This window comes from Ahaetulla prasina, chromosome 1, assembly GCF_028640845.1.
Source record: "Ahaetulla prasina isolate Xishuangbanna chromosome 1, ASM2864084v1, whole genome shotgun sequence".
NCBI lineage: Eukaryota > Metazoa > Chordata > Lepidosauria > Squamata > Colubridae > Ahaetulla > Ahaetulla prasina.
This window is the reverse complement of record NC_080539.1, coordinates 284,128,759-284,139,887: the sequence shown is the minus strand read 5'-3', so window position 1 is coordinate 284,139,887 and position 11,129 is coordinate 284,128,759. Positions and strand designations below refer to the sequence as shown.

At 35.6% G+C, this 11,129-nt stretch overlaps 1 protein-coding gene across 1 annotated transcript; it reads right to left on the bottom strand.

Annotated features, from left to right (window-relative positions):
• Window positions 1–4,816: 4,816 nt before the first annotated feature.
• Window positions 4,817–7,942, bottom strand: SMIM38 (small integral membrane protein 38). Its single transcript, XM_058161416.1, has 2 exons — window positions 7,822–7,942; window positions 4,817–6,047 (listed from the first exon to the last, which is right to left on the bottom strand). The coding sequence occupies exon 2, from the start codon at window positions 5,432–5,434 to the stop codon at window positions 5,303–5,305; it is 132 nt and encodes a 43-aa protein (XP_058017399.1). The 5' UTR covers window positions 5,435–6,047; window positions 7,822–7,942; the 3' UTR covers window positions 4,817–5,302.
• Window positions 7,943–11,129: the final 3,187 nt, after the last annotated feature.

The following is an 11,129-nucleotide window of genomic DNA, read 5'->3' as shown; positions in this document are numbered from 1 at the left end:
TCCTCCAATAACTTACTTCATCCATTACTAGCCAGATAAGAAAAAAAAACAAAGCTTATGTTTAGAAATGTTTAGAATATATATTTCTGCATTTCTAACCAATCAATTGGATGAACATTGTTTCATGGCAAACCCAAGTTGTTTTCAACTGCTTTCATGTTATTTTTAATATTTTTTAATTGGTTAGATATTATAGTTTTCCTCTGTTTATGTTTTATGTGTTGCTTACTGGTGGCTTCAGTAAGAATTCCAGTGTGAAATGTAAACACCACAATAAATGAAACAATAAATTGCTCAACAATAAACAAAAATCAACAAAAAGTCAATATTCATATTGTCTGATTTTATATGTCTCTAAACTAATATGCTGTTCCTTGATACTGTATATGGACATAAAACTCATTTCTCAGAATTCCCTGGTTCATGACTAGCTGAATAAATACAATATAATTTATCTGTGTCTATTATGTATATCTATTTAGACCAGCCTGACCTGATTTGTTTCCCTTCTGATATTGTAAGAGTACAGCCATCAACTTGCCAAGCAGGATAGTCATTTGGTATGATGCCTAAAAAGTCCTGGAATTACAGACAGTACCAAGCTGAGGAAGATCATCATAGCAAATGAACATGTTGGGTTACGTGGTGTTGGAAAATATGTATCCCTTTAAAATTGAGTTAAGGGGAATCAAAAGGTGGAACTTAAATTATTTGTTTATTATTGGGGATTTTCATGTGAGCGGTGGTGCCTAGAGGTTAAGATGCTCTTCTCACACTCAGGAGGCTGAGAATTCAAGCCTAGGCAGCAACAGCTCTATCAGGGTGCAGTGAGAAAATGTCTGCTGTGAACTCTGCATAGGCGTCAGGAAGGCCATCCAGCCAGTAAATGCTCAGCTCCATTCAGTCATCCCAACTCCTCCCTGATACAAGGGATTAGAGGGTCATAAAAAGAAGAAGAAAATGGTGATTCTTATGCAAGGGAGCAAATGATATCATCTGCTGCAAAGTGTTACCAGTACATAATTGATGTAATTTCTATGATGATGTAAAATACTTACGACATCATTGTGACTTTTGCCAGATCTTGCCAAGTCTGAGAACAATACCAATATATTCAGAATGGAGAGAAAAAAAGAGGGATATCAGCTATTTGAATCCAAAGTAGGAAAGGTGTTTTGGATCTGGCATGGATTTCAATGACTTGTAAATAAACTCCTTAACACCTTCACAACTCAAATATGTATTTGTGATGAACCGGGGCAAGGCACAGAGGCAACACAGTCAGCTAATAGTTCAAATCGCTCCTTTATTGCTCCAACTTTCCCCCAAATGCTCCCACTTTATGGCAAGTCCCAGAGCAAAGTGATCTCTCTCACACACACACTTCCAGCAGCCTCTGGCTGCAACTAGTCGAGGAAAATGCTGTGAGCACAACAGCTATAAAGTAAGAAATCCAGTGGAGCAAGGGAATAAGTCAATGAAGCAAAGGAACAAGGCAATGGTTTGAGGAAGCAAAGGGACAAAGCAATTAATCCAGGAAGGTGCCTGATCACTGTAGAAGAGATTAATGTGACTGATAGCAGGCAGAGAAGAAATTCACGAATATTTAAAGTTTAATGTGTTTGATGTGAAAATAAATCACATTTTTTTTCTACACAATGTTTTCATTTGATAAACAAAAATGTATGTGCATATATTGTTTGTTCTAGCTGAGTTTGGAGAATTGTAAACTCCAAAACTTGCAGGTTCCAATCTGGATTGGTCACCAGGATCAGAGGTTTTGTCTTCCAAGCTTTTGGCCACGTGCTAGAGTCCATCCTCAGGAAACTTCTCTCTAGCAGAATGTAGGCTGTTCTCTGTGTGGTATTTATAGTGCCTGTTATAAGTGGCTTTTTAGATGTTGATTGGGGTGTGTTGATGGCTGGCCGGAACTTATTGCATCTTATATTAATGTTGGGAGTATTAGTGTAGTTGATTCACTTTTAAAAAGGCAGCAACATCTTCTTCTGTCCCTGTGTTGGTGTATCAGAATCAGTCTCTAACATCCACATTTTCTAATCAGTTGTTGATTTTCCAGATTTTTAATATGTTTTGAGTTAATACATTTTTCCACACACATCCCTGCTGCTACTTTTTAAAAAAAACACACTAACAGCTGGAATATAATGCAAAATCATAAGTCTGTTTTTGAAAAGGAATGAAATGTGCTTCACACAAATTAATGTGTCTAACTATTTTATCCCATCAGGGAATAATAACTCATGCTTTGGGAGCACATGGATCTAGATATGCTTCATTGACCTCCTCCATTTCTCCAAAATACTCAAGGCTTTTATATCCGTTTGCAGAATAACACTAACAAAAAAGGTGCTGTTGTTGTTTTAAATGAACTGTAGATGCAAGAGAAGAAATTTTGCATCTAATGCTGTACTCTTCCAAGGTAAGTCACTAATAGCATCTAATTGTCCATTACAAGGTTTTTAGAAGCATCCAAATTACAGCCTCTTTTTTCTTTTTTTCCCCTTTATTTTTATTTTATTATTTTATTTGTGTATAGGAGATTGCTGTTTGTCAATTATCCCTCATTTGTGATGGGGCAGTTTATTGTGTATAGTTGGGTACAAGACAATCCTGACCTTGTTCTTTAAATTTCTTCTGAGTCAATTTAATTGTAACACTCCCATCCTCAATATTCATAATTCTTTACCATTATATGCAAAATAATTGATTCACATACCGCATTGTCAGATTTGTTTATGGAAGCCCATTCAATAGGGATACATGTCTTGATAGTAATTGTCCAAGCAGATGCCTTCCAAATTATATTTTAACTGGTAACAGTAACAATAAATAATTATGTATTTATTTGTTTGTGTATAGGCTAGTTCTCCTTAACTCAGTATAGGACTGATGCCAATTCTGTCTTTTATATTTGTATAGGACAATATTGAAAATCAATTGCTTTTTATATGTATTCTTCCAGTTTTTTAGAGTTTGGGGACGTAAGTAAAAATGCAAATGTATAATAAGTGTATTTCTTAAAGTCTGCACAAAAGGTTTTTGTTTATTACTATTTACATTTCAAAAATAGGAAGACTAGAAATGGAATTGAAGGAACAAAATGAGAATGTGTGCAAATTCAGTGTTTTAACTTACAAACATTTGTCACACAAGTTACATTCCAAGGGATTTTGTGGCATATCATATTTTTATGTGTGTGTCGCCACAGTGGGACTTTTCCACTCAAGTATGTCTTGCTACCCTGTTATGTAACATCATGGTTTGTGATTGGAAATTTCATGGAGATGTAGTGTTTATTTCTTATCCCAATGGTATGTTTAATAGAAGCAAATAAGCTGCTGTGCCAGAAAAAAATCAGACAATATTAATAACTATAATTCAAACAGAGTAACCTCTGTCTTGTTTACCATGTTTTTCCAATGATGTGAAATAGCACAACTGTAATAGGGGCACTGCAATGTGCTATCACTATTAAAACATGCTAATATGACATTGCATTCTGGAACATAGGTGCAAATAATTAATTCCCACCACAATCAATGTAACCATTTGAGGTAGCATAAAACTTTGCCCTTGTACAAGATTAGACTCCCAACTTAGCTTAGAAGTTTTACTAATTTTAACTGGGGTTATTTATATTTTAGTATTTTAAACCGTTTTAAATTCTGGCCATTTTGTAATATGTTTTGTTTTAGTTTTGCTTTAAAGTGTATATTGTTGATTTTTTATTTGGCTGTACACCGCCCTAAGTCCTTCGGGAGAAGGGCGGTATAAAAATCAAATAAAATAAATAAAATAAATAAAATAAACTTCCAGGACAGTCTGTCTAACTGGATAATTCCTAAGTATATTTGAATTAAAATTCTTAGGTATTCTAGAAATTGCAGTTCTGTTTCACCCAGGGAAAAAGCTGCTATAGGATAAATCTAGAAGAAAAATTATCCAGAAGGAACTGAGGCATTAATATTACACAACTCTAAACCTTAAAAATACATTAAAAATGCATATCTTGGCTTCTATAATGGGGTAGTGAGACAGATAATCTAGAACAACTTTCTTCAAAGATTCAATCAGGATTCTGAGACTTATTGTCAAGCACAATTGAAAAGTTCCAGCTTAGAGAAGTCTGGAAAATGATTTGACACTCAATTCCTGCTTTGACACTCAATTACAATGCTCAATTCATTCATTGTTTTATATTTTACTTTTTCTTTGAAAGTTTAAGGCAGATTATTGACTTGTATCACTTAACAACGCTGTGTTTTCATTATTAAATTTTGGTGAGTTGTTTTTTTTTTAAATCCCATTCTCAAAAAAGAGGCAAAGCTAAATTCTGTGGAGGGTTGATTTATTTAATCTTACACTGAGAGCATATGCACCAAGACAAATTCCTTGTGTGTCCAATCACACTTGGCCAATAAAAAATTCTATTCTATTCTATTCTATTCTATTCTATTCTATTCTATTCTATTCTATTCTATTCTAATGGCTACAAAATGGCAGCAACTAGGTGTTCTCTGTTTTAATTCTGAAATAAATTGTTAAAGGTTCTTAGCAAAGCGCTATAGGGCAAGAATGTGGTACACATACTACAGCAATTAGCATTCTTGGCCTTGATAGACCTTTGATTAAATTCAAAGGAAAGTTACCTAATTTGTATTCTTATTTTAGGAGCTATTATTTTTTTCACAAAACTAAGAAACTAAAGGAAGAGAACATACCAAGCAAAGTCTCTAGACTCAAATACTGACATTTGTTTTAATAAAAACACTTTAAAGAACAGGTTGTTGAAAACTATAGGTCCTCGTTTCTTCAGATGGATGCCAGTCTTCATGACTCAAGTTGACATGGGCTGATGTTTACATGCAGACATTATTGAAGGCAAAAGCAGCAGGTCAACAGCTTGGCCAGCAACAAGGAAGTGATCTCATATAACTTTGTGAAATTCTCTGATTGGCTGCCCAGACTCTCAACAACAAAGTCACATTTGGCTAGACTAAAGCAATTAAGTAGCAAGTGGTTGCAGTTTCGTTCCAGCAAGAAGTTCATGAACAAGGAATATCATTTAATTTGTCTAATTTGCAATTTGTGTCTCATTAGAGGCTAGAACTCTTTAAAAATGCCACATGCACATTTGAACATGCAGATGTGCTCAGTTGATCCTACCAAAACAAAAATAAGAGTCTGTGAAATCAGCCATTGTAAAAATAAAAAATCATCTTTTTCTAGGACATCATTCCGAAAGGTGTCACTGGGTTATTGAAAATGCATATAACCCTTTTCAAGAGTCTTTCCTTTTTTCCGGAAATCTTCGGGCCAGTTTGTAATCCAAATAAACATTGAAGCAGGACCATAAAATAAATCGCATTAATATTATCAAAATCAGCACAGTCAACAAAAGGCCTGATTCCATATTGAAGCTGGAATGAAGAAGCCACCGGGTTTGGAGATGGGGGGTGGGAGGAGAGCTATACCTCTTTGTGAACACGATTGCTGGTGATCTAATTATATAATGTCCTATTTGGTGATGTATGACAAATGGAGCTGTTCCTATAACGTTCCATTCCAAGTGATCTCACTAGCATGTGAGAGAAGAGTGCAGCTGACAGATTTGGAACATGTAATACACTATTTAATCAAGAGGCCCCATGCACTATTCATACAGAATTAAGAACTCTTATATTGACAATAACAGTATTGTCAGAAGATCTTTGGAAGGGGAAAAATTGGGGGGGCTCCATAAACACTCACTCGCGCTCTCTCTGAAGTTGGATTTTTTTTTCAGTTCTTTTTTCCTCCAGTGCTGATGTAATCTCCAAACATCTCCAACAGCAGCTGCTTAGCGAAACCAGGCACCTTCTCCCTCTTCCTTTTCAAAAGCGCATGCGGCACTTTCCAGTCCCCTCCAGACAATCAGAGCCTTTCTTTAGCCAATTAGCTATGAGTCCCCCTCCCCAAACTGTCCAATGGACTCATAAGAATGGTCTTTGCAGGAAACAACACTGGAACCCTTTTTTTTTCCTTTCCTAGACAAATTGAAAAGGGAGGGAGGGAGAGAGAAGAAAGGGAAAGAAAATCAGAGCACAGATACTTCCCAAAATGCATTGGTCAACAATTAGCACGCTGCCCCATGCAAGAACACACACAGATGAAAAAACGCAAACATACACACATATATACACTCATGTCAACCTAAAATCTGATTCTCTCTGTCCAAAATGTGGACTTTGCTGTCTTCAAAAGAGTGGCCTTTGTTTTTTTAAAGGGAGGGAGGGAGGGAGAAGAAAGGGAAAGAAAATTTTGGTTTTCTTTCCCTTTCTTCTCCCTCCCTCCCTCCCTTTTCAATTTGTATAGGCTGGACTAGTGAATCTGGTCCTGATGGGCTTGTTCTCCTGTGTATGTTTTGTTGCCTATTATTTTTAATTTCATTTTAACCACCCAGAGTTGCTCTAGCAAGTGGGAAACTATACAAATTGTTATCTTCATTACATGATTTACCATGGTACCTCCACCTCCCAATGCTTGTTGTCCTTGAATTGTTTATGTACATATAAACACACTAATTTCCTAGTTTGGCAGTGAATACAGTCACACAGCACAAACAGTCACAGTGAGGTCTGTGTCACATGAAGTAATACCATGGGGTGTCAGGGAATAGCAGGACTACCAAGAAAGAGCTGACAGACCTCGGTGTAGAATTAAAACTGGTAGTTGGAGTACTTCTCCTAAAGAAAAACTGTTATTTCAGCTAACACTCCACAAAGAGTTAGGGCCATGGGATCTGGTATTGCTGGTGTTTCTATGACTTCAGTCCCTGCAGGACACAGGCAATAGCTCTTTCTGAAGTTGATTTTCAGTCCATGTTTCTCACATACTAACTATATAGAGCTTTATCATTGTAGGATGATAATTTTAGCTCCATTTTTAATTTAAGCAGTATGTAAATTGAGATATGTAAATCCATTGTAACATGGGCAGCAGCTCCATGTTTTACATCATTATTCTGATCCATCAAAGCAGTTCTGGACATATTGATGCACTTTCTCATCTGGATAAAAAACTCTGAGCACTCTGATGCTGACTCAAGTGCAAATGACATAGTGATTTGCACCTTTTTAATGAAAATGGATTTGTATATTTCTCCATTATAGACTATCAGTAATGTTGCAGCTGTGACCTTAACAGTAATCTCTGCATAATATTAATTTCATCATACAGCATGGGACATCTTCTCTGCTATTTTTTTTTTAATTTGTTAGATTTCTATCCTGCCATTTTTCCCAGATAAAGATGGCATGACTAGCATTCCATGTGGGTTAGTTACCCAGTAAGTTTCAATGGTGTACAGTATGATTGAGATGAACCTGGATTTCTCTGGATTTCAATTATTTAATCACATTATTTATCTCTTTTAGATTTAAAAAAAACTGCAATGACATATTTGGTAATTTTCAATTTGTTAAAGAAAAACAGTGGAAGGAGAAAAGTACTTTTATTTGGTATCATCTGCAAAATCTTCCATTCTATAACTTATGGTGCACTATATGAGAAAAATGTACTATTCCTATATTAGTATGACTATACATATAAGCTATTAGCCATAATCTACTACTCTTACTCACTATTCATAAAAGATTTCCACTCTTTTCAAAATATATACATAAAGTCTAGTAAACAGTAAAGTATATAACATTCTTTTCTAAACTTAGTAGAAATAAATAGCCAGATAAATACTAAACTAAATAAAATATATTTGCATAAAAATATTGAAAGAATAAGAAAATTGGACATTTAACTTACATTTTGGCTCACATATTCAGGGAAAAGAGAGCAACAGAGAACAAGCAAGTTTCTTTGCTCTAATATAGGAGCTAAAGTTTTATTAGATTCTTAAAGACTAGATGACCAATATTTATCCCTTAGCATGGCCATATATCAGGATAGAAAGATAAGGGCATTTCATTTTAGAATATTTACATAAAGTCCCACAATTCCCCACACAATCAAGTGAAAACAAGATACTCTTTTAAATGTCTCCTGTTAAAAGCCAAATTAAGAATTTTTATCTGCAAAGAACAAAATGTGAAATGTTGACAAAGTCAACAATTGTTTTAAGGGTTGGTGATTATACATCTGCAAAGTTCTTTCAATGTTACATTGAGCTGGAAGGACACAGACCACATGCTTGCTATTTAGTGTGCAAAGAATAACTTGCCAATTCACAAACGTAGAGGAAGAACAATCAAGTGATGATAAAAATGGAAAGAAAGACTATCCAAGTTGTTTTTCCAAACTGAGAAAAAAAATTGAAGACATTTTACTTTTTAATCCAATTCTATTTTGGATCATATGATACTACCAGGAATGAAAAACACTTTGTTATTATGGCAACAAAGTCTATGAAAAATAACTGACTGAGTTTTGGCAAGGATGCAGCACAAGGTTCCTCACAGTTGCATGAGAAACACAAAATTGTGATGGAAGTTCTCACTGCTCTTGTTCACTTGACAACACTCAGTGTAATAATATGTGGGAATGACTTTGGGAGATAGTAGGGAGAGCCATAGACAGGACCACTAGTGTGTAAAAGATATCTCAGCTTGCAGGGGAAGGGAGGGTGTGGAAAATATTTCAGAAGAGTTGCTCTCTAGTTTTCCAGAGAATAAATAAAAAGGAGGGGAGAAATACTGTCACTCTTGCAATATGAATTGTTATTGTTATTGCATTGCAATTGTTATTACATTAACAACTGTTAATGAAACCTTACAAGGAAGTTTGAGCTACTTTACCTGGTTGTGCTTCTTGTGTGGACTACCTCATAGCGCTAACGTTTAATTAATTGTGTGTTGTATAAGCAAATAAATCAGGAAGTCAGAATGAAATTAACTCTGTCCAAAACAGTCCAAGGATTATTTGGAAGTAAATTAATTTCACTAGTCACTAACCACATAGGAAAAGCAATGGATGAAGTTTAATAAACTTCCTCAATTCATCGATTGTTGAGAAATTCTGATCATAATCCAAAATCTGTTACATATTATTGCTTCTTCTTTCTTTACTCTGTGGACATTGCTGGCCCTCAAATAATTGTGTCCTCTCGACCTCTGCTGCAGCATCTGCAATGATCTCAAAACTAGCCTCTCTCTTTTTCACTGGGACATTGGTGACCATGGACTGCTGACACATGGCAATAAATGTTTAACCTGGAAAGGGAGGAAGTAGTTGATTTAGTCAACCATGTTGTCTGAATATAGCCAGTATGCCTGGAATTAAAACTCCCAGAAAGAAAAAGTCACAAGAGGTCAAAGATGTAAGAAAGTTAAGGTATAGGCATTAGAAGAAGAAAAATCTCAAGGTAGCATTGTTTGCTTGAAAGAAAGGGAAGACCAAAGATAAAAAGAAGGACCAAAACAAAAGGAAGATTCTAAAAAAAAGCATAATTATTTTAAATAGGTGCATTCTATATGCTATTCTTTCCCAATATTTTTCCAGTTATGATTTACATTTCTATTGCCACTAAAATTGCACTTAAAAGATCTGTTTGTTTGAACTTACTAATCTTTATCCATCTTTCAAATCCTTCAAAATGGGCCAACAAATGCTAATACAATGGCCTGGTACTTTATAAGAATGATCTACAGTAGAAGCACATGGTAATCATAGCAGGACCAAATTAGGTTTATTTCTGCATATATACATGTGAGACATACATTTAATAAAATTAAAATGTAGCTTTCACTAAGAAGTCTTCAAAGAAAAACCTCAGCATCTGTTTTTATTATCAGAGATTATTTGAACCTTAGCTCAAGGAGGTAAATGGGAAACGCTTCCACTGCTACGGAAACACATTGGCATAAAGAGCCGAAGAAGCTTCTTCGATGAGAAGCAAAATGTCTTCAAAGAAAAACCAGAAAGTCTGGTTGTCTCTTGAAAAAGCATCTTTGGGACAACCATGATCTGGATGACTGAGAATCTCCATAGACGTTCTTTACGCTCCGTTCTTCAGAAGTTAATATCTCACCTGGATGCAGTGGTGGGTTTCAAATTTTTTTACTACCGGTTCTGTGGGTGTGGCTTGGCGGCTGTGGCATGACTTGGTGGGTGTGGCAGGGGAAGGATACTGTAAAACCTCTATTCCCACCCCATTCCAGGGGAAGGACGCTGTAAAATCTCCATTCCCTCCCCAATCCAGGGGAAGGTTACTGCAAAATCCCCATTTCCTCCCGATCAGCTGAGACTTGTGAGGCAGAAAATAGATGGGGGTGGGGCCAGTCAGAATTTTTACTACCGGTTGTCCAAACTACTCAAAATTTCCACTACAGGTTCTCCAGAACTGGTCAGAACGTGCTGAAACACACCTCTGCCTTGATGGATCAGAAGGTTCTTCTTTAAAAGGACTATCACCGATGGTTTTTTAAAAAAATAACAAGTGTCTATGTGATATAGTTATTAATAATCATTTTGTGTGATATTCTTGCATGAGCTCTGTATGTAATTTACTGTTCTTTTGTTTCTGTGCACAATCTGAATCATTTGATATGTTTTTGGCCTGGATTGTGTTAGTGCAAATAACTTGCTCTTGAGGAGCCAAAATCAAACCTTCAGTTTCTTCTTTTAATCTTACAGTTGTAAGCCTTTGCTTGGTTTTTATCTATATCCACTTTCCCCTTGGTTTTTTGTAGAAATTGACTATGTAGTTCTTTTCCTTGTCAGCATTCTATTCATCAGAAATTTGAGCCAACAGCCATGCAATTCATCATTTCCGGGTTGTGTCCAGTTTTTAATCCTTTTCACTTGATTTCTAACTATTTCTGTTTTTATTGTTAGTTCTTCCATTTGCTGGTCCACATTAAGAAATGGAAAATAATACACATAAGATTGTCACTGCCAAGCAACAAGAAGCCCCTGTCCCTTGATTTGGGATGAAACAGTAAGTCTGAATGATTTTTCTCCATTCCCTTTGAAAACAGTCATAACCAATCACATAGATGACATTTAATTACAATATTAAATTACAATATAAACACCCTGATTCACTGGCCATTGTTTTGGGAGATCTAAACAAGGCAAACTTAAGGAAAGAGCTACCAAAATACTTTCAGCATGTC